Source organism: Podarcis erhardii, assembly GCF_964252035.2.
Source record: "Podarcis erhardii genome assembly, chromosome: 4".
In the NCBI taxonomy this organism is placed as follows: domain Eukaryota; kingdom Metazoa; phylum Chordata; class Lepidosauria; order Squamata; family Lacertidae; genus Podarcis; species Podarcis erhardii.
In genome coordinates, this window is record NC_138508.1 from 39,657,116 (window position 1) to 39,683,875 (window position 26,760).

Here is a 26,760-nt window from a genome sequence, read left to right on the forward strand (position 1 = left end):
CTCATTTTTTAAATTTGAAGGTCGAAAAATTCAGTCAAAATGCCCTAATGTTATATGCAGGAGATGTGGTAGGGCTGAGTCTCAGCTTCATGCATGCCTCTGACCTGGGTTGCATACCCTAACCACATAACCAGCTCATCTGTTATCATTTATTTTCTTTATACAAGTTACATACCAGTTATTATAAAAAAGCTCCCTCTGCTATCCTCATGTGACCCCCTGCACCTCAACCCCATCTGCCTCAAGGGGTTAGAGAAATAGATTTGGATGGTGACATAGGCTCACACCTGATTATCTTGCAATGTTCTACCACGGTTTACTGTTATATTCAAGCAGGACTGCTAAACTACTTAATGTCTGCAGCATAGTTATACTCTTAGATTAATGTGCAAACCTGAATGTTCTGTTTAATTGAAAGAAGCAAGGGATAAATCACTAAGAGGAGGCAAAGGGTATCAAAAGGCCACATCCATCTAGGTTCAGAATTAGGTTAGTGCAAAAAAAAATCTTATGCAACCGACATGCAGAACTCTGCTGTTCTAGTGATGCCCAGCTGCAATGCCAGCATCGCCATGTGCAGTGCATGGGAACCAACTCCCTGGACCCCGCAAAGTTGATGGGCATTCCCATTCAAAGGATGTGTGTGCACTGTGTCATGTGATCAGTTAAGTGGGGCAGGGCTTTCCTGGGCCCTCACAATACTTTATTCAAGTTGGCATCCTTGGCGCAGTACTGGGTTTCCCAATAAGCAGACTAAGCACTTTCTTAGGGCACCTACAAAGTGGGGGCACCAAAAAAAGAGATTTTTAAAAATAGAATTTAACATCTGATATTTCAAAAACAACAACATTGAAGTAGTCATCGAAAACAGAACTTTGTGAGACTTCGTTACACCCCATTCCCTCTTCTTTCCCTGCTGTTCTGTTTTAATTACTTTTAATTACTTATCCTTACCTAAACCAGCAGGCACCCTGAGAGGCGCTGCCATTGAAAGGTGTCTAAGCCTTGCTGCTAACAATGTTAAAGTATACATAATATACAAATACAATATTTTTTAATGTACTATCGTAGTAGGAAGATAATTTGAGCAGCCAAATTTGGAGTCCAGTGCTGCTTGATAATGTTTTGTTTCTTTTGAAATGTTCACAGCAGCGGCAGAAAAGGGCAGATGAAATTACCAATGGAAATTCTTCGATGTAAATTGATGCCACCCCAGGAAAGTCTGCTTTGACGGTGTTGCCAGTTCTTCTTCAAACATAGTTTCTAACAGTCCTTGGCAGTAGATACTTGCAGCTCTCAGTGTGCGAGTTCTGTTTATTTGTTTGCTTGCTTGCTTGCAAAGAATCAGCCTCCTAACAATGGACGAGCAAGGCAGTGACAGACCTGCTAATCCTGAAGATGAATTAAGTGTAAGTAAGTAAACTTTAAATGCACTGCAATGTTGTGCCTGGTTGAAATAACAATGTGTTCTGTTTATCATATACTTGCTGAGCCCATGAATTATGAAAGTGATATCTGGGAACTAACTGGCGCTGTCAATGCTGTAGCTGATTTTAACTGGGTTTTTTGGTGAAATATGATGTGCATTTATTTACATGCAGTTGATAGGGCATGAGATCAGCCCTTGAGAGCTGATGGCAGGAGATCTGCATCAGGAGGCGGAGTGAAGTTCTGTTAAAACTTATTTCATTCCTGGGTGCAATGTTTGAAAAACAAATCAATTAATTATACAGCATATCTAAATATAGTTCGCATTCAGCTAGTTGGCATAGTAACTTATCCTGGACTGCTGACAGGTGGTTAAAAGAAAGAGGAGGACTTAAATAATTCAGTGTTCTGTGATACTTAAATTGCTTTATTAATGGGAATGAATTCTACAATGCTTAATCAGAGCTGGCACAAGTGAGGAGGTGGGGAGACACATTGTTCTTTAACCGATTAAAGGAATAATTTGAGATACTTAAATTGTAGCAGTCAACTATGAAATTTGCTGCTCTGGATGAAGTAACCATGCTGGAAATGCACTGTTCTGTTGTTGGTGTCTGACCAAATAGTATGATGGAAGGAAAAGCAAGAAGTTCAAAAGAGTTTATAGTCCCTGTGAAATATTTAAAGGGAGAAGGTGTTGACCAGGAAAAATGTGAAACCCTGTTAATATGATTTGATTTATATCCTGCCCTTCTTCACAAAGAAGCACAGGACACTTTGGATATGGGAGATGGCCCTTTTTGAACTGAGTGTTTCAATAGCAAAAGGTACTTCTTTGATGGCTACTGATAGCTGGAAAATTGAACAGCAATGACAGTTGACGTCTGGTGGCTGCTATGTACTGACTCCACCTCACCTGCTTGGGCTGGAGAGAAACGTTTTGTGCTGTAACCAGAAAAGTAAAGGGAGGGGGAAGCAGATGTGGCATTATTTGCACGGATTTATAAAATTATTATTATTATTAGTAGTAGTAGTATTTACAAATTGTAAATAGCAACCTTAGTGCCGCATATGTAGCGTGCTTCAAGCCTATCACTTCACCAGATTCCAGATTGTCACCTCTGCTGATTGTGTTGAAATTCTTTGCTGCTGGTATGTTATTTTATATAGTGCATCAAGGACACAGTAGTAAAATAATAAACAGACCACGAGAAACAGTTTTAGGAGTGTATGGTGGTCCTAACTGAAAAGTAAGACTCATTGAGATTTACATTTGTGTAAGCATACCGGGATTGTGTGGGATATCACAACTGCAGTGGCATTTTGATGTAGCAATAGAGCACTGAAGAGTCACTCATGACTACACCAACAGCAGAAATCTCAGTCAAGGCACGCCGTTCAAGTGTGAAATGAATATGTCTGCCTTTGGGAAATGCTGAATTGAGAGATACTGGACATTTATCTATGTGATTCTTTCCCCCTCTTTGATTAAGGTATCAAATGTATCAGTACAAATGGCAGATTCAGAAGAAAAGTGGGAAAGAATTGCAAGGAAACTCAATAGGTCAGCAAAATCAAAGAGGAAAGCCAAAAGAAACAAGTCTCTCTGGAATTTTCAAAATAAAATCATCCTGTTTACAGTGGTCCTCTTCATTGTAGGTGTTATAACTTGGACGTTATTGTGGCTCTTTATTGGTGAGTTTCTGTATCTCCATTGTAGGCAATGCTTTATGAGGCCTTTCCCCATATTTACATTTAAAGAACACTCATAGAGGTATAAACAATGCTCTAGAAAATCGTTTTCTATTATGTTGCTTTTTATTGGCTCTAGAAAAAGGTTTTCTATTTACAATGGAGGCTGTTTTTATCCTTCAGAAGATGTGTATGCCAGAATGTCAGTTAAAAGAGAATCCTAGCAGCATCTTGGAAAACCTATTCCTCAGAGCCCAACATTTAACTAGAAATAGGAGAGTAGTCTGGATGAGAATTTGGTTCTATAAGGTGTGCACCCACAGCTCAAAAGTGAGAGGAAGGTCTCCATTAGCTATTTTCTTCTTAATGAATTGTCCTGCACCATAACCAACCAAAACCAAAGTTTGTGTGTGTGCTTTATGTGATTTTCTATAAATGCATTTCTTCCTTGTTTTGCGTCATGATTGAGACTGGGCTATTGCATTATTTTTCTGGCTCTATACTGAAAAACTTTTTAAAGGGCAAAATGCTAATATATTATTATGTAGTGAAATTCCAACATACTAAGGAAAACCTGGTTATCATGTGGGGGTCTATTGGCTAGTGTCTGTGCCCTTGACAAGATACTTTTCCCAAAGCAGTTTACTCGTTTTTAAAATAAGTCTTCATTATATGTAAGGGTGGACAGACACATGAATAGATATATGCTGGTTTAATATTTTTAAAGTAGTACTTTGTCCACTGTGTGCTATCTGGTTGGTGTTGACCCATATCAGAACCTTCTTGGTAGCAGTTCTCCATTTGTGAGATGTCTTCCCTGGTGAGGTGTATCTGTCTCCCTCATTATTAACATTCATCCCAATATTTGATGGCTGGAAGATACTATTCCTGGCAACCTTGACATTATTATTATTAGCTATTAGGATATGTTACTATTTTAAACTTTTAAAAATGCATTGTTTTGATATTTTATTGTGTTCTTTTTATTGTTTTACAGTTCAGGCAGAAAACAAAGATGCACTGTATTTTGTTGGATTATTTCGTGTTGCCAACATTGAGTTTCTCCCAGAGTATCGGCAGAAGGAATCCAGGGAGTTTCTCTCTGTTGCACAGAATGTGCAGCAAGTGGTAAGGAAAAAACACCAACCCTTGTGTTCCACATTATCACCAAAGCATACGCAATAATCAGCTGGTTGTGTGGACCCAGCAAGCCTTGCCTTTTGTAGTGTGTCAATAAAGGGAGATAACACATTCTGGAATTTTCTCTCCGTGTCGTATTTGTAGTACCATAGAAAGATTACTGCTGGATCAGGATGAAGGCTCACCTAGTCCAGCATCCTGTTCTCACAGTGGCCTGAAACAGAACTCTCCCAGCTGGCGTTTCCTAGCAACTGGTATTCAGAGTAATACTGTCTCTGGCTGTGGAGGTAGAACATAGTCATCATGGCTTGTAGACACTGTTTGCCTTATCCTCCATGGATTTGTCGAATCCTCTTTTATAGCCAAGTTGATGGCCATCACTACAATGCCACAATGTCATGTATGCTACAATGTCATCTTCCCAGGGAAAACAGAGACAGAGAGAGGGAGAGAGGGAGGGAGGGAGGGAGGGAGGGAGGGAGGGAGGGAATCATAGAATCATAGAAGTGAAGAGTGGACCCTGAGGGTCACCAATCCAATCCCTTGCTATGCAGGAATCTCAACTAAAGAATCCAGGACAGATGTCCCTCCAACCTCTGCTTTAAAACCTCCGAGGAAGGAGACTCTAAAAAGTTTCAAGTGAATCCATTCCACTGTCAAACAGATCTTACCACCAGAAAGATCTTCCTCATGTTGAGTCAGAATCTCCTTTCTTGTAACGTGAATCCATTGGTTTGGGTCTTCATCTCCAGAGCAGGAGATAACAAGCTTCTTCCATCCTCCATGTGACAGTCCTTTAGATATTTGAAGATGGCTATCCTCTCTCTTCTCAGTCTCTTAGCCAGGCTAAACGTACCCAGCTCCCTCAACCGTTCCTCATAAGGCTTGGTTTCCAAACCTTTGATTGTCTTAGTCACCCTCCTCTGTGCATGTCAAGGATTGTCAATAGCCTTCTTAAACTGTGGTACTCTGAACTGGACACTACTCCAGGTGTGGTTGACCAACACACACATGCAGAGAATGAATCCCCCTTATACTGAGTCAGTCCATTGGTCCATCCAGCTCAGTATTGTCTACACAGATTAGTGGCAGCTGTCCAGGATTTCAGGCAGGAGTCTCTGCTAACCCTCCCTGGAGATGCCAAGGATTGAACTTTGGACCTTCTGCATGCAAAGCAGATGCCCAACCACTGAGCTGCAGCCCTAATGTGCTTCTTGAAGGAGTACGCAGCTTTCAAAGAACTAATTTCAATAGAAAGAGGGAAGTGGAAGGGCACTGCTTATGGGTGGGGGTTCAATAGTTGTTGGAATTTGGTACATTCTCTCCAATAATGAGTGCTTGAAATGGTGCAAAGGAGAGCAAAAGCATGAGTCTCAGTCTTTAATTAATATGCTTAAAATACAAGATGTGTCTGTGTGCATGAGTTATGCTGCACAGTCACTATCCAGTAGGTCCCATGCAACTTGTACAGCCACATCCCCAAAATAAATGGGTCTTGGTGGACTGGATGGCTCAAAACTAACTGACCAAACTTTCAGCACTGTTTGCTGGTCTTCATTGTATTTCCCCTTTCTCTTAACTCACTGTCTCTGGTATTTACTGATTATTCACTGTGCACTGGAAAACCAGCCAAGAGCTGGAAGAAAAACATGATTCCCAGGGAAGCACCACTTCCCAAGGATTCCTTATGCTTTACATTGAAGATGCACCTGTTTATATAGGCATTCCTTCAATCTCTCAGTCTGAGTCTTCTGATTTACCGTAATCATGGTGCTTTCTTGATAGAATTGTTTTACTGCATATTTTATAGATGTGCATATTTTAATTTTTAATTATATTGATTTATTGCATAGTTTAAATATGGGTGCTTATATTTAAATGTTTGCATAACTGGGTGGGATTTTTTGTGTGTATCTTGCTTAGAAGTCTATATTGGCATTAATATGAATAATGCAGTCAACAACTTAAATAACTTATCATAAAGGTTCCATAAATCTCCAGTACTCCCTCCTTCAAAGCTGAGAATGATATCCTTGTTATAAACAAACAGGGCTGCTGAATCTGCTGTACTGCATATCAGGCAACTCTCAGGGTGCTTCCAGACTTTCGCTATTTTGGGGCAGGATTCAATCACATACAGACAAATTCAAGTTGCACAATTAAAGTTGATTTGAAGGTCTTGCATGACCTATTTCCTTCGCCTAAAGATCAACTCTTTTGTGATAAGAAAAGGAATGGGGGAATGTACCAGAAACTGTGGGGGGTAACACCTCCTTGACACAGCATTGTCTAACCTCCCCACAAAGAAATCAGAATAAATGCTCATTAAACAGCCAACATTGTCTAATTGCCCTGCAAAGAAATCAATAAACCAGTGATCTGGAAGTGCCCTCAGCAAGAGTAATTTTAATTTAGTCTGTGTGGGATTGCCCAACCATTCTGTGCATCTTCTCTTTCAGATGAACTTGGTATATACCAAATCTGCTTTCTCCAAATTCTATAAGCAATCCATTGTCTCAGATGTCAGGTGGGACATATTTTCCATTTCATTTGTGGCTGGGGGTCTTAGCGAGAAATAATGTCGTGTTGCAGCATTTACTATCCATGTACTGTCTCTTGTTGCAAACCAAAAGCCTCATCATATGTGACCAAATCCAAACACAGAAAGCACTCCCATGTCCCATAAAGTATCTTACATTTTAAAAATGTTGGTACATTAAAAACAACAGCAGCAACAACAACAATGATGAGAAAAGCTATAGATTTCCAAGCACCGGAGTCTCAGAAACACCGTGATGTAATTTGCTTTTTCATTTGATTTCAGTAACAACAACAATGGGGGTCTTCTTGTCCATTTCTGGATTGTGTTTGTGGTGCCACAGGCTAAAGGCCAAGTGTTTTGTGAAGATTGTGTAGCTGCTATTTTAAAGGACTCAATTCAGACAAGCATCATCAATCGAACCTCAGTAGGGAGTCTTCAAGGCCTTGCTGTCGATATGGACTCCATTGTGCTTAGCGGTTGGTATCCCTTGGCAGTTGCTATTTTTCCTCTGAAGAAAGTGAACCTTCTGACACAATTAATAGCTTGCTGTACTGAAAAAAACTAGAATCCATAACTTTTGCCTCTGAAATAATCACCTCATGGAACTGGAAAAGCAGAAATGCTATGTGGAGATCCGAACTGGGCCTAATGGTGCTAATCCAATTTTTGCTCAACAGGGTGATGGTGATAATTGGATTTATGTCCCTTTGTGTTTATCATCAGTTGATGCCATGTGTCATTGGAACGTCCTCCCTCCTAATGACTTTCCTATAGAATTCAATCCATTCATATAGGAATGTGCTCACGTGTCTGCTTTGATATATATGGTGTCAGAGCTAGCCATACATTAAGTAGAGTGAGGTGTCTACTTCAGACAGCTAGTTTTTGATAGGGTTGTGCACAGCACCCCTGCCTGGCCTAATTTGGGCCTCCAGGATCAACCCAAACCAGGGAAACCTGCCCTGGATTCAGCCCCAAATAAATTAAAATACCCTCATTAAACATACGGCCAGGAGAAGCACTGGGGAAGGAGATGCTGTATCTCCACCCACTTAAACCAAGAGCATGGGGGTTCCCACCTGCAGGGTGCTGCTTTGCAAGTGGCTCTGCTAAGGGGAAGGAGCTTGTGAAGAAGCACCCTGAACCCCACAGGCTGGAATCCTCAACTCAACAGAGTGGAGAATTAATGTATTATTTTTACCACCAGGGAGAAGTGAGAGGCGCTCCTGGGATTTTCAAGCTCAGGTGGTTGGCCTTGGGACTGTTACCTTACCTTGCGGTGTGGGGGTGGGTGGGTGGGTGCTTGAAGCAATAAGAAATGTTTTTGGCCAACCCTATGTGGAGTTCCACAGTGAAACCAGCTGGCAGGATCCTGTATCCCTCTCCCTGCAAGTTCATTGCAATGCATTTTAAGTCTTTACATCTGAATAAAATCCTGGAAAACATCCTTTCGTGGTGGCTTCACAAATTCACATGAATTATTGTCATATCAATAGGTCCCTATTCTCAAGTTCCAAATTAACACTGCAATGCGGTGCAGTCTCATATTGTGTGGTGGTTACATTCCGGAGATGGCGCTTATATGCAAAAATGTGTATACTTCAATTAGCCCTTTGGAGCTACCCAGTGTGAGCATCCTTACCTTTCCAGAGTTGTACACCATGTGGGCCTTGCCTGTCCCCCCAAGCAAGGCAGAGAGCTTTTACCAAGCTCTGGGATGCTCTCACAATATCTCGTGGGACTGTTCAAGCTCCAGCAAGATATCACAAGTGCATCCCAGAGCACAGTAAGTCTGAGAGCTTAAATGCTCTGAGGAATAGTTCAGTCAGTAGAGCATGGGACTCTAAACCCATGAGGCTTGTGGACTGAAGCCTCATATTGAGTGAAAGATCCCTGCGTTGCAGGGATTTGGACTCGATGATCCTTCTGATCCCCTCCAACTATGCTTCTATGATTCTTTCTGCACTGAGGAAAACCCTGCACAGAAAGAACATTTAAGCACTCTGCCTTCTCTGCATGTCATTTGTGTGATTACTACTGGCCAGACTTCAGCCACTTCATGTTGAAATCACACATGTAAAATGCACATAGGTTGTGATAATACTGTATTACATTCATATGTTGCCTGCTGGTCTGTTTGTTTAAATATGTACAGAGTCATTTGTATTTTCTCCTTCCATGCAGTTGGGCTTCGATCAGATTACTCTTCAACAACAGGAACAGGTACATGACAGAGTTTTTTTAAAACACATTTTCCCATTTAACACATTTCAAAATGGGAAATGTATATTATGTGGCGAAAATTGAATCCTGCCTGTATCTATATCACCTTCTATAATGTAAGCTTTGTGCAGGGCTAAACATGGGATCTGTTGGGTAATTTAGCATTTAGATCATGCTTTTGAGTGTTCAAAGATGTCATTCTTACAACAACCTGAAAGGGAAATCAGTATTGGGAAATGCTCCCTGTTTCCCTGGGAGATAATGAGTTTCAGAAGGAGACACTACCAGGGTTTGGGCTTCTTTAGAGGAGGGGTTGTGATATTTCAAAAATATTTTGTTTGCAACTGTAGAAGTAGAGAATCAGTAGGGACAATCAGTGTGTACACTGATATCAGACAGCAGAAGTGCAGCCCTCACATCAGATCTCCCAAGACCCCAAGATGCTCCTGATTTCACAGCTAGAGATGAGGGGAAAATTCACCTTCAAACCATTATGCAAGCCTAAGCACAGTTATTATTCAAAATTCACATTGCACATCTTTGATGTGGTTCTTCAAGCAAATAATGTGTACAGAAATGTGTTTATTAACAGGAAGTATAGATAAAAATGCATATATTCATGAGAATATATATAATATGCATTATATCAGGACAATTGTTTGCAAAAAGGGAGACATCTGCACTAAAATGTTGCCACATTTTAATGAGAGGTGTTTTTTTTTAAAAAAAATAAATTGATGCAGAAATATGGAGAATTAAACTTAAGACTAGAAAAATGAGAAACTGAAATCGATAGATTTGGCCATTCCTGCTAGCAACTGCTTCTTCTAGGTCTGCTTCTTTCAATCTGAACATAGCTTTTATTCCTCTACTCACCGACTCTCCCACACATACATTTATACCACACATCTCTCTTTCTGTCTTTCCCTCTCCTCCTGTCTCATTGTTTCCAGATGACCTGTTTACTGAATATTCATTCTGATTGTTTGCACAACTTTGTGGGAACGTCAGCTCTTTACTGAGTGCTCGTTCGGTTTGTGGGGAGCACAGCAGGCCCACATGTGAGGCAAGGTGAAGCAACTGCTTTGGGTGGCAGGATCCTCAGGTGACAAAATTTCTCGTAATTTTAGACTCGTAATCTGGGGAACCGGGTTCGCGTCTCCGCTCCTCCACATACAGCTGCTGGGTGACCTTGGGCCAGTCACACTTCTTTGAAGTCTCTCAGCCCCACTCACCTCACAGAGTGTTTGTTGGGGGGGGAGGGAAAGGAGAATGTTAGCCGCTTTGAGACTCCTTCGGGTAGTGATAAAGCGGGATGTCAAATCCAAACTCTTCTTCTCTCTCTCTCTCTCTCTCTCTCTCACACACACACACACACACACACAGCTCCTTTGGTGTCTTCCCCTCCAATGCATCTCCTGACTATTGAAGTAAGAGGCAGCTGCCAGCCTGGTTAGCTTTTTGGAATGGGGAGATAGGGAATATATTTGCTGCCTCAGGCAGCAAAATGTCTTGGGTGGTTTCTGTGGGAAGGTTATATGGTGTCACATCAAGCACTTATTATCTCACACTTTTCAGCACATTTTTTCCTGTCACTTTTCAAAAGTCCATTTTTGAGAAAAGTGGCTGCAGCATCATTAGGTGGGGTGAAGTCATTGCCTCAGGTGACTAAATTCCCATAGGGGGCGTCCATGTGGAAACCTCACCTGCTCTGCAACCTCTGCCACCAACCTCTGCCACCACATGAAACTTGGTTTTAACATCTGTTTTTATTGGCATTTTTAATCTATATGATGTATTGATTTTTGCAAACTGCTTAGACTGAGCAGCATTTAAATCCAGTTAATGTTTGTTGTTTTTTTAATACAGTGGTACCTTGGTTCCCGAACTGCCTAGTTAACGAACAAATCGGCTCCTGAATGCCGCAAACCCGGAAGTAAGTGTTCCGGTTTTGCAAACATTTTTTGGAAGCGAATGTCTGTTTTGGTTGTCGGCATTGTTTCTGGGGCCAATCAGCCAATCGGAAGCCGTATCTTGGTTTTTGAACGTTTTGGAAGTCAAACAGACTTCCAGAATGGATTGAGTTTGAGAACCAAGTACCACTGTACATAAATACTTTGGGGGGGGGATGAATAGAAAATTAAATGGGCAAATCTGGTTCTAAATGTCAGTCGGATCAATTGATATTTTATTAGTGACATGTGAAAAATATTATCTTGTCTCTCCGTAAAGCTTAAGCATTGTCTTTTACCAAGCATTGTAATCTCCATGATACTAATCGCCATTTACTGTAGGTTCAAGTTGCATATATGATCTGCATGCAGACCGGCTGCACCAGCACTTTCCATTGGACATTTCAACAGCATCTGGAAGGATGATCTGCTATTTCAAACTGATTGCATTGGTTGGCTACTTAATCCGCCTCTCCGTAGCATCCATTCAGATTGAAGCAGACAATTGCATCACTGATTCGTTGACCATTTATGACTCCCTGATGCCAATCAAAAGTAAGACACTGTATCGGTAGGTATGCCTTTTCAGTACAATTTCTTTGGTTTCTGCAAGCAGAAAAGAAGTTCATTTTTAAAAAAACAAAACAAAACAAAACAAAACAAAAAATGTGTATATTAAACTTGTCCATTGGCAGCCACTGTAGATTCCTTAGCAAGGTATTGCTTGCTAGCAGTATGTTGCTCCTAACAGCAGTTTGCAGACCAAACTTTATGGGAATCCCCCCTCAATGTTATCAGTCCACCTGGGAGTCATTTGGAAGGAAGGGCAGGATAGATTGGGGCAGGGGTCCCAAAGGCATGCGATTGGCAAACATCTTGTCCACGTTATTGAATTGCATTAACTGACTGAAGCAGATGGGGCTTTGAACACCCCTATAGGATCTGCTGTGACAACAGTATCAAAGTCTAACATGAGTTTACCATCACAGTTACTGTGGCGTCCTTAAACTATTGGCTAGCCTAAGGGCCAAATCTAGTAATGAGGCTAATGATGCATTGTAATTCCCATACTTTCTACACATGAAGAAAAATCAATTTATTTTCAGAATTTGTGAACCAACCAATTCATTCCTGTCTTTCGTTTCTACAAATAATTTGATGCTGGTTACTCTGAAGTCCACGCAAGTGAAGAAAGTGAAGGAATTTCATGGGTACTTTGAGGTCATCCCACAAGAAAGTAAGTGTTCTCATTTGTTAAATGTGGAAACTCTAGCTGGAGACTCATCCTTGGTTAAGTTTTTTCCGCTACCATCAAAAACAGTACACATCCTACATCAGATAAGTGAGACACATACCTGTCTGAATGTGTTTTCTGTCACCTTAATAGCATTTCTCTCTTTCATCTTTCCCATGACCTGCCTAACTTCAGCTCTTTCTACAACCAGTTGTTTGTTTGCTTGCTTCTCAATGTCTTCAGTCTCCAGCTGTATAAGTAATTCAAGTAATTGCATGGAAGGGCAGTTTATTCAGGTGCCATTGCAACAGCATGTAATCTAAGAACTGCACCTCAGCATCTTCTGTGACCCTGCAAGGGATTCTGGGGTCTCAAATCATGCAGTGCACCTCTGCAGAATGGAAAATGCCTTGCTGCCCCAACCATTTGCAGATACCACAACGTGAAACATCAGTTGCATTTTCATTATAGAAATAACCAGTATCCCTTTTACTCCATTATGCCAGCAGATGGAGTAGTTGTCAAATACACATATGACATGAGATTGTTGTTAGTTTCTCTGTAACAAAGGAATATAGGAGGCTGCCTTGAATGAAGTCAAACCTCTGATTCATCTAGTTCAGTACTGTCTTCACTGACTGACAGTGGCTCTTCAGGGTTTCAGACAGGGGACCTTCCTAGCCCTACCACAAACTGAATCTGGGATCTTCAGCATGTGAAGCAGGGGCTCTGAGTGATGGCCCTTCCCAAACAATTAGGGGCATTTCAAAATAACAAAGGTCATTATGTCACTGGAACCAGGTATATGTTTTTCTTGTTGACATGCTTCCCCATTATGGGTCCTTGTGGTCCATTTCACCCTTTTTCCTTTATCTTTCACATCTTTTCCAATAGGGACAAACAGGGACAGTTGTTGGGTCAGTGAGACAGACTGGGAGTGCTGTTAGTTAACCACCCACCCAGTTGCCCAATGACCACCTTAACCAAGCTGTTGGAGGTGGTCTCCATGATTATAGTTCTGCATGACTTCAGTATTCATGCCAAGGCTGCTATCTTTAGTTCAGCTTGGGACTTCGTAGCCTCCATGACAATCAGGGGGCAGAACAACACAAAAGGCAGGGTGTGCACTAAACTTAGTCTTCACTTTAGGGCAAGTGCTGGAGTAGATGTTGGAGGGATGGAATTGATCTTTTTGTCATGGTTAGATCCCTAGTAAAGTTTGGGCTTGCAGCATCAGTATACCCCCAAAGGGGTGGAGGACCAATTCAGATGGTCTCAGAGACTTACAGAATCTGATCTGGGGGATTTTCCAGTAGCCATATCTGGTTATTCTTTTGAGGACCTAACTTCACTGTGGAATACTGAGATGGGGAAGGACAATTAACACTAAATCCACAGAGTGCCCCGTCTGACACTGCAAAGTTCCTTGGTTTCCCCCAGAACTACAAGCAATGAAGCAGGTGGATGATGGCCAGAGCAGAAGTGGTGCAACTTCTGGTGTGAAGCCAACCACACAGTGGTTAGGAAGCACAACCACACGCACCATGAAGGGAAGCGACGATGGTAGCAAAAAAGACCTACGTCTCCATCATGTCCTCAAGTACTCCTCCATGTGATGGAAAAGTTGATATTGCTTACCCTGGTTAATTATTATGCACCTTGTTTTGTGTCTGCTGTTTACTATGTTTTGCCTTGTTTTCATTGTTCACCACCCTGAAACATATATAAAAAGGCAGGACAGAAATCCTAAAACAAACAAAGTATTACTTAAAAAGAAGAAAGCCGTACTGGAAGGAATGACTTCTTCTTTTGGCTGATTCTTGGTTTCCAGATTGTGCAATAATATGGAAATGCATCTTTCTTTTCTCAGAATGCGGCAAAGCTATACTGGCATTGGGAAGTCCTCGATTTGAAGGGAGAATCATGAGTCCTTATTACCCAAGTTACTACCCTCCAAAATGCATTTGTACATGGAGTTTCCAGGTAATTTTGAAACCCCATTGTGCAGGTGTTTCGCAACTGCCCTTTGGTGTGTTTCGTGTCATTTGGAAACAGGGCTCTCTGTCTGTCAGTCTCACTTTGCAAGATTCTGAGCCCTTTGATCTCAGCACAAAGCTTGGATCTCTCTCTCTCTTTGTGGGTCAAGTAGCTGTAGTGAGAGATGAAAGGTTCCCTTGTGAGGGGATGGAAAGCTGCACTTCCTCTTGGCCACTGCCAGTGTGACCTCTTTCCCAAGGCTCTGGGGAGTTGGCATCTGAGCTGCGGCAAGTGCTGTTGCTCCCTGTAGCCTGGCACAGGGAAAACAAAAGTGCTACTGCTGTGATGAGGACCCTGTGGTCAGTTTTGAACCAGCAGAATGTTAGTGCTTAAACTTGGGTGTCACTGCTCAGATCTGGAAGCCCTTATTCACAGCTGTATCAGACCTTGATGTAGCTAATCAGTGGGGAGAACAAAGTTACAGGGAACCAGGCAGAGGGCCTTCTCGGTAGTGGCGCCCTCCCTGTGGAACGCCCTCCCATCAGATGTCAAATAAATAAACAACTATCTGACGTTTAGAAGGCATCTGAAGGCAGCCCTGTTTAGGGAAGTTTTAAATAACTGATGTTTATTCAATGTATTTATAATCTTTTGTTGGAAGCCGCCCAGAGTGTCTAGGGAAACCCAGCCCGATGGGCAGAGTATAAATAATTTATTATTATTATTATTATTATTATTATTATTATTATTATTATTATTATATAAAATCATAAGCAGGCTCCTGCTGGATCAGGATAATGACCCATCCAGTCCAGCATCCTATTCTCACAGTGGCCAACCAAGTGTATACAGGAAACCTACAAGCCAACAGTGGAGGCCACACATGCCAGCATCTGAGTGAGAATGGTGGCACAGTGTGTGATGCCACATGCATGACATCCTGACATTGTATGTGAGATAAAACAACAACAAACCTCTGGTTACGTGAAACATATTCAATAGACACACAAGACGTAACCGGTTGTACGTTTGAAAAAAATATGACATACTATTCATTGTATTGAATTGTAGATTTCAACAGAAGTACCGGTAGCTCATAAAGTTCAATGAAAAATGTAGAAGACCCAGTGGATCAGTTCACTCTCTAATCAATTTATGCATAAGGTCCATATATGTGAAAGTGTCTATTCCACCTGTCTGTTCATAAAGTCCAACCATCCACACAAAAGGTTGTTACAGTTCCACAGAATCCTTTCACAGAGTCTAAGACAAGGATTTCCAGAATATTAGCCAGGACAGTGGATCTTATAGCATAGTAGTAGTGATATCATATATGAGTTTGTACTACTGATGAAGCCCAGGACGTCAAAACAAGGCTAAACAAGGCATAAATTGATTAGAGAATGAACTGATCCACTGGGTCTTCTACTTTTTTCATTGAACTTTATGAGCTACTTCTGTTGAAATCTACAATTCAATACATCAAATAGTATATCTTATTTTTTCAAACGTACAGCCGGTTACGTCTTGTGTGTTTATTGTACGTGTGATGTCATGACATCAGAGGAAGTGAAGCCTAGCACAGCAGCAGCGCATTAGCAGCACAGCTTCAATGGCCATGGCTTCTCCTGCTCCTGCTGGAGCTGCTTCCAAACTCCTTCCCGTCTGCAGCAGCAGGAGGAGGAGGAGAAGGAGGAGCCAGAGCATTGAGGCTGCCCCATGTGTGGCTCTGTGCTCAGCCTCATTGGGAAGCCTTTTGGAGGGCTCGGTCCCCTCCCCCAAAATATTTCAGGGCCCAAAAGGGCTCAGCCCCCTGGTGGAGGTAGAACATTATTCCTCATGAACTTGTTTAATTTTATTTTAAAGCCATCCAAGTTGGGAGCTGATCATACATATTGAGGGAGAAAATTCCTTAGTAGACATTCAGTGCCTAGTTTGTCAGAGCCTCCACCCAAAGCATACTGCAGGAATAGCCGGGTGATTTTTGTCGAGGTAGCAAACGTTAGCACACATTTAACCTACTGCAGAATGTGGCTCTCATCAGATGTGTTTCCATTTTATATTGTAACTGGTATCTGCATGAATCTTGATGAGCTCTGGGACAAGTGAAACCCTTGCATGTATCTTATAGTAGGAGTAGGAGTAGTAGGAGTAATATCAAGCTGAACTGTCCACAGTTGTTAAAAATATTTTTTAAATGTATCCATTATTTCCTTAAAACAGACTCCCCTGAAAAATCTTGGCATAGCGCTGAAATTTCATAATTATACTATCAGTGAAAAAAGCATTAAAGGCTGTGAGCACGGATGGTGGAAAATTAACGAACACATGTAAGTATATGAATATAGGCTATATATTTTCAAGGAGGTAGGCAGCAGATTAAGGAAGTTGTCATAGCAAGTAGTAATGTGATCATTACATTATCCTGATGACCTTTATTTTAATGCACATGGCAAGATACAAACTGTTCTCATTTGCTTCATGTTCATTCTTCAGCAATATTTGGATACGAGGTATCCTGTCTGGCTTGTGTCAATTGTAGAATGGAGAAGGCTTTTGAGCCCAAGGCAGTAGCTGATGGTGTAGTGAGACAACAGTGCTTACCTGACCTCCCAGCAGTGGGGTCGCTGCTGCTTACTGGGAGGGAGAGTGGGAGAATAAAATGGTGGAGAGGTTGGTGCTGAGCGAATACACCAGCAGGAGCTCTGTATTGACTTAGCTGATGTGTTTGCTCAGCTTGGGCCTCCACAACATCTTGCTCCTCCTGCTCTCTCTTGGCTTCCAGTAAGTTGGAGCTACTCTACTGCCATAAGGTAACATAAATGATGACGCCCTGCCACACTGCCTGCTACTGACTGACCCAAGGGCCACAATCCTTTCTGGGTAACGTTCTGAGGGCCACATGCCACTGATGAGTTGGGCAAAGGCAAAAGCTGGAAGGATATCATTCTCCATTCCAGTTGACATTAAGCCCAGCTATTTATAGGAGCAAATACAGAACATGCTGGTGTGTGTGTCTGCTTAGAAATGTACAGCAGCACCCTAAATTATTTGACCTCAGAAACTTGTGAACATGGGAAATATACCTAATGATGTTATTTGTCCATTGGCCCAGTACTGTCTACTCTGAGTGATAGCAACTTTCCAGGCCAGGTGTGTGGAGAGAGATGCTTTCCATTATCTACTGCCCAGCTTAATTGTGGAGACAATTAGAAATTTAACCTGCAACCTTTTGAATGCAAAGCACATCCGTCACTGTCACTGAGCAAATTCCCTACTCGAAGCATACAACAAACATACAACCTCATATTAAAATACTGAGATCACATAAGAAAGCTTTACAGAGAAGGCAGCAACCTATGAACCACTTTGTTTCGCCATGTGCTGTTTCCTCTATGTTCTGTTCTGGCAGTTCTCTTGACCCTCCAAAGTGGATTTGGGGGAAGTCATAGGGGTGCACATAGAGGGAGGAGAGGATGGGGAAAGCCCAGTTGTGCTAGTAGGAGTTGAACCCTACTCTTACTCTTTTGTACCAGGTGATGATTTTAGCATGCAGTTGTTAAAAACGTTGAGGAATTCAAATATACTACAACTACGACTGTTATTGTCTTTTGGTGATGAAAGATGTTCCATGCCCCACAAGTTAACATACATTCATCCCACAGGTATTGCGGTTATTACATTGATCATCAAACAATATTCCGAGTTGCAAGCTTTGCAGTTAACGTTGAGTTTCAATGTAGTTCCAAAATTTCAGAGCAGCCACTGCTTGTAGAATATGGAAGCTACAATATCAGCCAACGTAAGACTGATTCTAACTTTCCTTTATAGCTTTTGGAACACCACCTGAATGCATCTTTACTAAAAAATACTGGAAGCCATCTTTGGCATGCAGGATAATGCTGAGTTTTTGCATGTGAAGGTTTTTTTTTTCTTTCTGTTTTCTACTTTCTATCCAACAGTTATAATCCACATTTCAGCTATATAAGCTTGATGTGACATGGTTTTAAGAACATGTGTATAAGATGGCAGCCGCTCCTATTATTTTTTTAAAAAAGCATGACTCGCTAATGCATGCTAAGCAACATGACTTGCTAAATATGCTGAAATATGAAATTATAACAGACTTCCCAAACCTGGTGTCTTCCAGATGTTTTGGACCGCAACTCCAATCACCCCCCCCCCCAATCTACAGAGTTGACCTGGCTGGGGTTGATGGAAGTTGTAGTCCAAAATATATTCAGATCACCAGATTAGGGAAAGCTGAAATAGATTACACCTATAAATGATTTGGCAAATCAGCTATTGAGTTAACCCTTCCTAGTAGAGCATGGCATGAGACTGAGATGTGTCCTTGTATGCTATCTTTCTTAGACTATATGCCTCAGCTTTGACCAGTATCTTCTTTTCCTGGTAAATTGGTAAATTTTATCTCAGGTTTGAGTAACTCACAAAATAATCTTTCATTGAGTTTTATTAAAAGGCAGTATCTTCCAAGTAGCATTCCCGCCCCCTTTGTAATAAATAAGAGTGATGCAAAAGCACCTATGAAGCACATTTCATTTTGGGAGAACCAACTGTGTCATTAACTGGTGTTATGCCATTAATTTCTCCAATTTTTCTTCTTCTTTTTTACAATTTCCCATCATTATAAGAAAAGGCATTGCATTTGAAATATATCAGATAGTGAAATATTTAATGAAATATTCATGACTGAAGTGCGGAATTTGTGTTGCTCTTACCTTACTTTGGAGGTGTCCAATCACTCAACAGATCATCTCACCAGAGGTCTGCACTCTGCGGCCTTCCCAGGTCCCCGTGCTTTGGTTAAAGCCCAGGGGAAGACATCATGAAGTAATTCCTTCCAAGAGATTTTAAAGACTGTGAAGTTCAGGCAGCCAGGAATGCAGCAGAGTTACTGGGCAAATGTTTACTGGAAAGAGACATGCACATATACCACACTTGGAGACCTCACAATGCTCAGGTAGGCTCAAAGCCACCACACCTACAAACATTCCACAGAAATTCTCAAGTGCCCTGAGCGTATGGCAGGAAAAGAAAACTTTTGAGATAGTTGAGAGCAGGCTTCAGCACAGTATAAGTGTAAGAGCCAAAATTACTTTGAAAGCTAGAGGTCCTAACTGTTTTCTCTCTTGCCTTCAGCTTGTCCACTTGGAACTTTTGAATGCCACACAGGTTTATGTGTTCAACAAACTCGGCGCTGTGATGGGATCAATGACTGCTTTGATGAAAGCGATGAGCTCTTTTGTGGTTAAGTATCCGTAGCAGATGAGCCCTGAAATATTATGACCACTCTTTAAAGTTACCTTTCTTAGTGAATTGCTGCCTTTCTTTTCATTTTAGGTGTTCCCAAACAAAACTGTAACACCAGTTTCCTAACACAACACCATTCCATTTTCTGTGATGGAATAAATGACTGTGAAGATGGTCAAGATGAACGACACTGCACTGAAAGTGAGTCCCACCCCATAAAAGTTGTTAAGTCCAACAGTTTCACCTTACAAATTGCTCGTTCTAGTTATTGGAGTGATCCACAGTACTTTGGGCTTGATACCAATTCAAGACCGTTATTTTTGGTTCTGGTTTTTCTAATCAGGAGAGGAGAAAGATCTGTTGAACGGGCTGCTTTCCATTCATGCAACCATTGGATACAACCCTTTGCCTCTGGCTTAAAAAAGACATACCAAGTACTGGTGTCAAAAGTGAGCTGGTAGCACCTCGTCTGGATGTGAGCCTTTTGTGAAACTGAACGTTGGGAGATTCAGGGCAGACGAGAAGAAATCCTTCTTCACAGAGCACAATAAAAATCCAGAATTCACTACCACAAAATGAAGTAATGGCCATCGGCATGGATGGCTTTTAAAAAAGGATTGGACAAATTTGTGAATGATAAGGCTATCAAAGTCTACTAGCCTTAAGGGCTATGTTCTACCTCCACAGCTGAAGGCAATAGGCCTCAGCATACCAGTTTCTGGGGAACACAAGTGGGGATAAGGCTATTGAGCATCAATAGCCTACTGGTGAGATTCTGATAGGCATCTGTTTGGCATCTGTGACAATTCCCCTCACAGAGCTACAATTCTCAGAGTTCCTACTTTGTGCTCCAGGCCCAACCATCCCTGGCACATGTCTCTTGGAAGTTTGCTCAGGCAGGTGTGCTCAGGCAGAATAGGGATTGACCATTAAACATTTTTGAGAATTGTAGCTCAGTGAGGGGAATTGGGGGTCTCATAACAGCTCTCAACACACTTAACAAACTACAGTTCCAAATTTTCAGTGTCTGAGCCAGTGCTGAATCATTTTGATGAAAAAAATGAATAAAACAGAAACTGCTGAAGCATGTCTTTTGTCACTGGTTCTTTTTCAGGCATTCCATGTACCAACAATACATTTAAGTGCAGCAATAATATTTGCTTCAGGAAGCAGAATGCAAGATGTGACGGAATTGTAGACTGCCTCGATCGAAGTGACGAAAACAATTGCAGTAAGTCTGTTCAAGACTGCAATCCTTAAAAAATGCTTACTAGGACAGCCCTTCCTAATCTGGCATCCTCCAGATGCTGTAGGACTACAGATCCCATCAGTCTACAGCATGGTCAGTGATGATGTGAGTTACAGTCCAAAATAACTGTAGACGACCAGTTTGTAGAAAGCTGTGCTACAGTATTATGGTGCATCAAATACTTCATTGCATTCAATGGTCTTCTGCTGCACTCCACCTCCAATCTCTTTCAGATTTTGAGGGTGGGGGGGATGGGACAGGAGAGGGAGAGGAAGTTCCATTGCATGCATGGAAGTCCCTTGCACAGGGGTGTCGTGTGGGTTGCCGGTGCCCAGGGTGGGGCAAGTGTTGTGCCATCCTGTTGGCCTGAGCAGCGTTCAGTCCCTTCACCAGCCAGAGCCTAATCAAGGGAGTCTCTCCTTGCAAACTAGCCCCAACTAGCCTTGCAAACTCTGCTCGGGAGCAGAGATAAGGCAGAGAACCTCGAAGCCATTGTTTCATTGATTCAGATTGATTAGCTATCAATTGTTGGGTAATATTCTGAGAATATTTGAAAAAGATCACAGGTGGCTTCAATAACAATGTGGGCAGAAATTCTAGTCAAAGCTGATGGGAACATGACTCATAAGAAACACTCAGCTGGGATGTTCACATCTGAATGGGGAAGTCACATCTCCATTTAAAAACAGAAACAAAAACAGGTTTCCGTTTCACGTGAATTATTGGCTTCATTTTTCAAAGCTGCACATGCTTCTCCCAGCCCATGCACACTGCTCTGTACAACACAACAGGTATTCATTAGCATATTTTAGTCCATAGATACTGAAAGATACTTTATGCCAGGTCAAACTGCTCATTTAGCTCATGATAGTCAACTCTGCCAGTGGTTTTCGAGGGTCTGAGGCAGAGGTCTTTCACATCCTTTGCTTCCAGATGCTTTTATTTAGAGATGTCAGGGACTGAACCTAGGAAGCAAACTGAAGCTATGGGAACTCTTCTTCCAGCTGAATTTAAATAGCTTATGGTGCTTGATCCACAACAGAAAATTCCTAGGCCTAACTAACAGCTGCATGAATTAATCTGCAAATCATCAATCCCTAATAATAGATGAAGATCTTAACTCAGTATAGAATCGGAGATAATGACATCTACCATTTGCATTCATTACCAGTGGTCTCTGTAAGGCAATCAAAGTGTCACTGGGTCTCCACCCATCTAAGCCATGCAGCTTCTCCTGCAGGAAACAGGACTTTGCTTATCTCAGTCTTTCCCCACTCCCCACAATGTGTTAAAGGCCAATGAATTATGTGCTACATGGATTCCCATCCCTAACTAGGCTCTCATTGCACCCGCCACAGGTTTGCATAACAAATTCAGAGGATATTGTGTCGGTCTCTATACAGACAGTGGGACTTCCGACTTTTTTCCTAATGTCAATTGTACACAGTGTTTGAAACTTGGGGAGAGTTTTTTAAAAGTTGTGTGCCCCCATGCAAGGGCCTTGTGTAAAACAAAAACATAAGTCAGAAACCCTCCGGTGCATAAATAAACCCTTAATTTGCACCTGAATCAAGACCACTGTCATGTATTTCCTGGCACTCCAAATAGGCAGACCTCAGTTTGCACATGAACTAGTTATATTTAGAGTGCTCAAGTTCAAAAAGATTAGTTAAGAGATCATCCAGTTGGAAAATCAGTATTCCGCCATGGCTGCTACTGCAAGGGAAATGTTCAACTGTTAACCCTCTTCCAAAGGCTGTGGCAGCACTAAATACCGCAACATGCCCCACCGGATTGTGGGAGGGCTGGATGCCCACGAAGGTGAATGGCCGTGGCAAGTCAGCCTCCATTTTGCTGGAGTTGCTTACTGTGGAGCCTCTGTGATATCAAAAGAGTGGCTTCTCTCTGCTGCCCATTGTTTTCAAGGGAACAGGTGAGTAATTAGAAATCCCTTCATCCATAGCTTCTCCTTTCTCATAACTCCAAAGTAGTGGCATGTATGGGATAGACATGGAGTACAATGCGCTCCTTCTTCTCCTGTTAATTTGTAACAGTCAACCATGCAGCACAATTATGAGATTTCCAATATGCCGCTTGAAAAATAGCCTGGCCTCCCTTTGCATAGGCGAAGGGTCAGTGAACAAGGCTGCCTAGTGCTTGGCTTTTCCAATATTCACCCATTTCCATCTGTCCATGGCAGATCCCTGCTCAGAGCCCACTTTGTGCTTCAGGCCCAACTACCCCTGGCACGTGTCTCTTGGAAGTTTGCTCAGGCAGGTGTGGTCCTTGGCTGAACAAAATTCCCTGCTCCCATCTTAGTCCCACAACCCTTGTTTTAGATTCCTCAGTTGCACACCCTCCAACATTCCCCTGAAGAAAACGGGGGCACAAGGGCGTGGTACCAAAAGACGCACAACTTTTGGTGCTGTGTCCTCACCCAAGTCAGTTGACTCACACAACAGTGTGGCATCACTGCCAGTTCATCCCTGGGGCATTCTGGGCAGTGGTGAGCGGTCAGTAGACTAGGGGGACTAGTCTAGTCCCTAATTTTTCCCCTGGCACCTTCTTACCAAAGCCCAGAGCTTCTGTCTGGCTTAGGAAAAGAGACGTGATGCTCTAACAGTTCACAATTGAGGTGTGTGTGTGTGTGTGCACTCCAGAGTTTTCATACCTTGTTCTAGAAGTCTGGTTACTGATGCTTGAATGATAATCTGCTTTCCTTAAGGTTATCTGATCCTAGAATCTGGACAGCTCATTTGGGAATGCGCACTCAAGGAAAAGCCAAATTTGTCTCTACTGTGAGAAGGATTATTGTGCATGAGTACTACAACAGCAGGAATTATGACTACGACATTGCCCTGCTCCAATTAAGCACACCATGGCTGGACACAATGAGGTGGCTAATTCAGCCAATCTGCCTGCCTCCCATCACACACAGAGTTCACACTGGGGAGAAGTGCTGGGTAACAGGATGGGGGCAAAAGCAAGAAACAGGTGAGCTTCCTGCTCCTTTTTGCCAGCATGCCAGGAACTGCAATGAGAGGTTTTTTGTTTCACTTTTTTATGTTTAGCACAGAGTTTGTATCTGTAACATCAATGCATAATCATATTTTCTCAGAACAGATAATGGATTAGGTGACAAAGCAGAAGCAAAGAGAGTCCATGTGGTGTCGTGGTTACGAGTGCCAGACTCGGACCTTGGAGACCAGGGTTCAAATCCACACTCAGTCATGAAACTCACGGGGCAGCCAGTGCCTAGAGCCACAGCCACAGGGTTTTTGTGGGGATTAAATGAGGAGGGGCGAGAACCATATATGCCACCTTGAGCATCTTGGAGAGAAAAATAGGACATAAATGCAATAAATAAATAAAATGTGACTTGTTTTGCTCATTTTAAGCAGCATCTGAACTCTGGCAAGCAAGGTAGAATTTTTTGAAGGAAGCATCAGCATTGTGCCATCCATGCCAGGGATGAGGAGGAGCCTGTAATACTTGGACTCCAACTCCCATCAGTTCCAGCCAGCATGGGCAAGGGTCAGGGATGATGGGAGTTGTAGTCCAACAATACCTGGAGAGCCACACGTTCCCTGTCACTGACATGCTTTCTGTAATGGTTCTACTGGTGATGATGGATCATGAGGGCACCAGTGTAAAAGAAAGCCCTTTTTGTCAGCCTCAGTTGGCCACTTGCAATATGAGGACGGTAATATTCACTTACCTCACAGGATTATTGTAAAGATCATTGAAACAACAAGCGCTGATTTGATCCCTCTAAACTCATAAATAATAACAGTAACAACAATAAGAGCTAGGACAGAAGCCAACATCACCTTTCCTTGGAAGAGAACCCCATTTCAGTATAACTTACTTTCTATACATAAGATATATAAATAAAGACGTTGCTGGTTTTCTTAGATTTGATAAGAGCCAGGTTTAGTGTAGTTGCTATAAGGGTTGCTATCTGGATCTGGAGTGAGAGATCAGGTTCTCGAGAATTATCATCTTGCCTAAATTATTAAACTTTTCCAGATGATGAAACCGCGGCAGTTTTGCAAAAAGCAGAGGTAGAGATTGTTGATCAAACACTGTGTCATTCAACGTATGGGCTTATTACAGCCCGCATGCTGTGTGCTGGGATGCTGTCTGGGAAAAGGGATAGCTGCAAAGTAAGTACCTTGCTCTCTCACATACTTGCCCCACTTATACTTGCTCACCACCGCTGCTTACTATTCCTCACCCCCACCCCCCAAAATATCACCACTGACTTTTGACTGCATTCCAGTTCAGGTCTGTGCTAGGAAACCTAATGACACTGGTCCCAACTGGATCTTATATACCAGGGGTCACCAAACTTTTTCAGCAGGGGGCCAGTCCACTGTCCCTCAGACCTTGTGGGGGGGGGGCAGACTATATATTTTTTGGGGAGGGGAATGAATGAATTCCTATGCCCCACAAATAACCCAGAGATGCATTTTAAATAAAAGGACACATTATACTCATGTAAAAACACTCTGATTCCTGGACCGTCTGCAGGCCAGATTGAGAAGGCGATGAGGCCGGATCTGGCCCCTGGGCCTTAGTTTGCCTACCCATGTTATATACCCTCCCCTGACTGGTTGCGCTCCTGCAGCCTGAGACTTCTTCTGCATGAAAGGTGCCACTGCTCTTCCCAATTCATACACCTTCTGGTTCTGGGAGATGGGGGGGGGGGGAGAGAAGGTAGTGTGTCTACTGACCCATCTATTGGCTGAACAGCCTTTTCTTCTCCTGCCACATCTGGTGTACCTTTCTCTATCTCAGACTGCCTTGACTCTTCCTCCTCCCCCCCCGGATCCCACCTTGTGGGTGGTGCCAAACCCCATAAATCACACATCTCCTCTCCTGGGTCATTCCCCATGCCTCCACCACATACTCTTCAGAGCCCTGCCTGTCCCTGACACCTGGGGACAGCTTTTATCCACATTGGTAGATAATTGATGCTATCAACAGAAATGATCTAAAATGGCAAAATGTGTTGACTTTTGAAAACAATGTCTTTTTTTTAAGGGAGATTCAGGAGGACCCCTATCATGTCGAAGCAAAAGTGATGGAAAGTGGTTCTTGATGGGAATCGTTAGCTGGGGCTATGGCTGTGGAAGACCCAATTTCCCCGGAGTATACACAAGGGTGTCAAATTTTGCTACATGGATACACAAATATGTGCCTTCAGTTTTTTAATTTAGCGGCAATTACACTTGAAACAGAGTCAGCTCTGAAATGTCCTCATTAAAACCACATTTACTAAATGATTAGCGGTGTTTTCAGTTTGTCATTGTGTCTGCTACACCCATGGCCTCGGAATGAATGGCTCAACCACATGCTCAATAAGCAGAATTGTACAGAGGTCTTGAAAAGACTAGGTTCCTACCTTTCTCACTCTCAAGTGATGCCACAAAAACTTAATTTTTGGTATATTTTTAATGATTATTTGCATCAAATGTAGGGGAAAAGATATTTTATAAGACTACAACACTAGGCATGTGTCAGGATGTTGTCAGTGGCTCCCGGCTGGCTGCCCAAGAAAGTATAAAAACATGAAAAAATTTCTTACCATCCTTTTAATTTCAATATTTACAGAGAGAGGCTATAGAACCCAGCCTCTTGGATAATGGCATTGTCCTGAATGAATCTCCACCCCAGTCTCTTCCACTTCCTCATTTGCCACTTCTATGGGTGCTGCTACATGCCCTCTGTCTCTGAGCTCTTTGCTCTCCTACTTTTAAGTCTTGCCGGGTTCTGGGAGATGGCAGGTCTTGGATACTTTCTAATGACACCGTGTCAGCCAGTTGCTGCTCTGGCTCTGCCTGCTTCTCCTCTCCTATTATTTCTCAACTTTTCCCCTCATCTGCCTCTGAGCTGTGACCTCCCACAAACCCCTGTTGTAAATCTATACCCTTTTCCTCTTCCTCCTCTCTGGAAGGGCCAGGATGGGGAGGCAGTCTCCACCATTCCTCCTCTGCCCAGTCCCTGGCAGCATGACACAGGTTGCCTGTGACTATTATATTTCCAG

General features: G+C 42.4%; 1 protein-coding gene across 1 annotated transcript; it reads left to right on the forward strand.

Moving 5' to 3' along the window:
- The first annotated feature begins 1,238 nt into the window (after positions 1 to 1,238).
- TMPRSS7 (transmembrane serine protease 7) lies at positions 1,239 to 25,930 on the forward strand. The gene is made up of 18 exons (XM_081860918.1): positions 1,239 to 1,409; positions 2,922 to 3,123; positions 4,118 to 4,248; positions 6,720 to 6,787; positions 7,085 to 7,278; positions 8,987 to 9,025; positions 11,320 to 11,548; positions 12,084 to 12,214; positions 14,082 to 14,194; positions 16,412 to 16,518; positions 17,854 to 17,990; positions 19,352 to 19,459; positions 19,553 to 19,663; positions 20,577 to 20,693; positions 22,467 to 22,644; positions 23,437 to 23,705; positions 24,741 to 24,877; positions 25,758 to 25,930. The coding sequence occupies exons 1-18, from the start codon at positions 1,359 to 1,361 to the stop codon at positions 25,926 to 25,928; spliced, it is 2,493 nt and encodes an 830-aa protein (XP_081717044.1). The 5' UTR covers positions 1,239 to 1,358; the 3' UTR covers positions 25,929 to 25,930.
- Positions 25,931 to 26,760: the final 830 nt, after the last annotated feature.

What these genes read in the sequence shown, in the direction of transcription:
- TMPRSS7 (XM_081860918.1), top strand. Translation starts at nt 1,359, where the DNA reads ATGGACGAGCAAGGCAGTGACAGACCTGCTAATCCTGAAGATGAATTA. An exon ending in ATCCTGAAGATGAATTAAGT is followed by an intron (nt 1,410 to 2,921) that starts GTAAGTAAGTAA and finishes TCTTTGATTAAG; the next exon opens with GTATCAAATGTATCAGTACA. An exon ending in GGAAAAGGGATAGCTGCAAA is followed by an intron (nt 24,878 to 25,757) that starts GTAAGTACCTTG and finishes CTTTTTTTTAAG; the next exon opens with GGAGATTCAGGAGGACCCCT.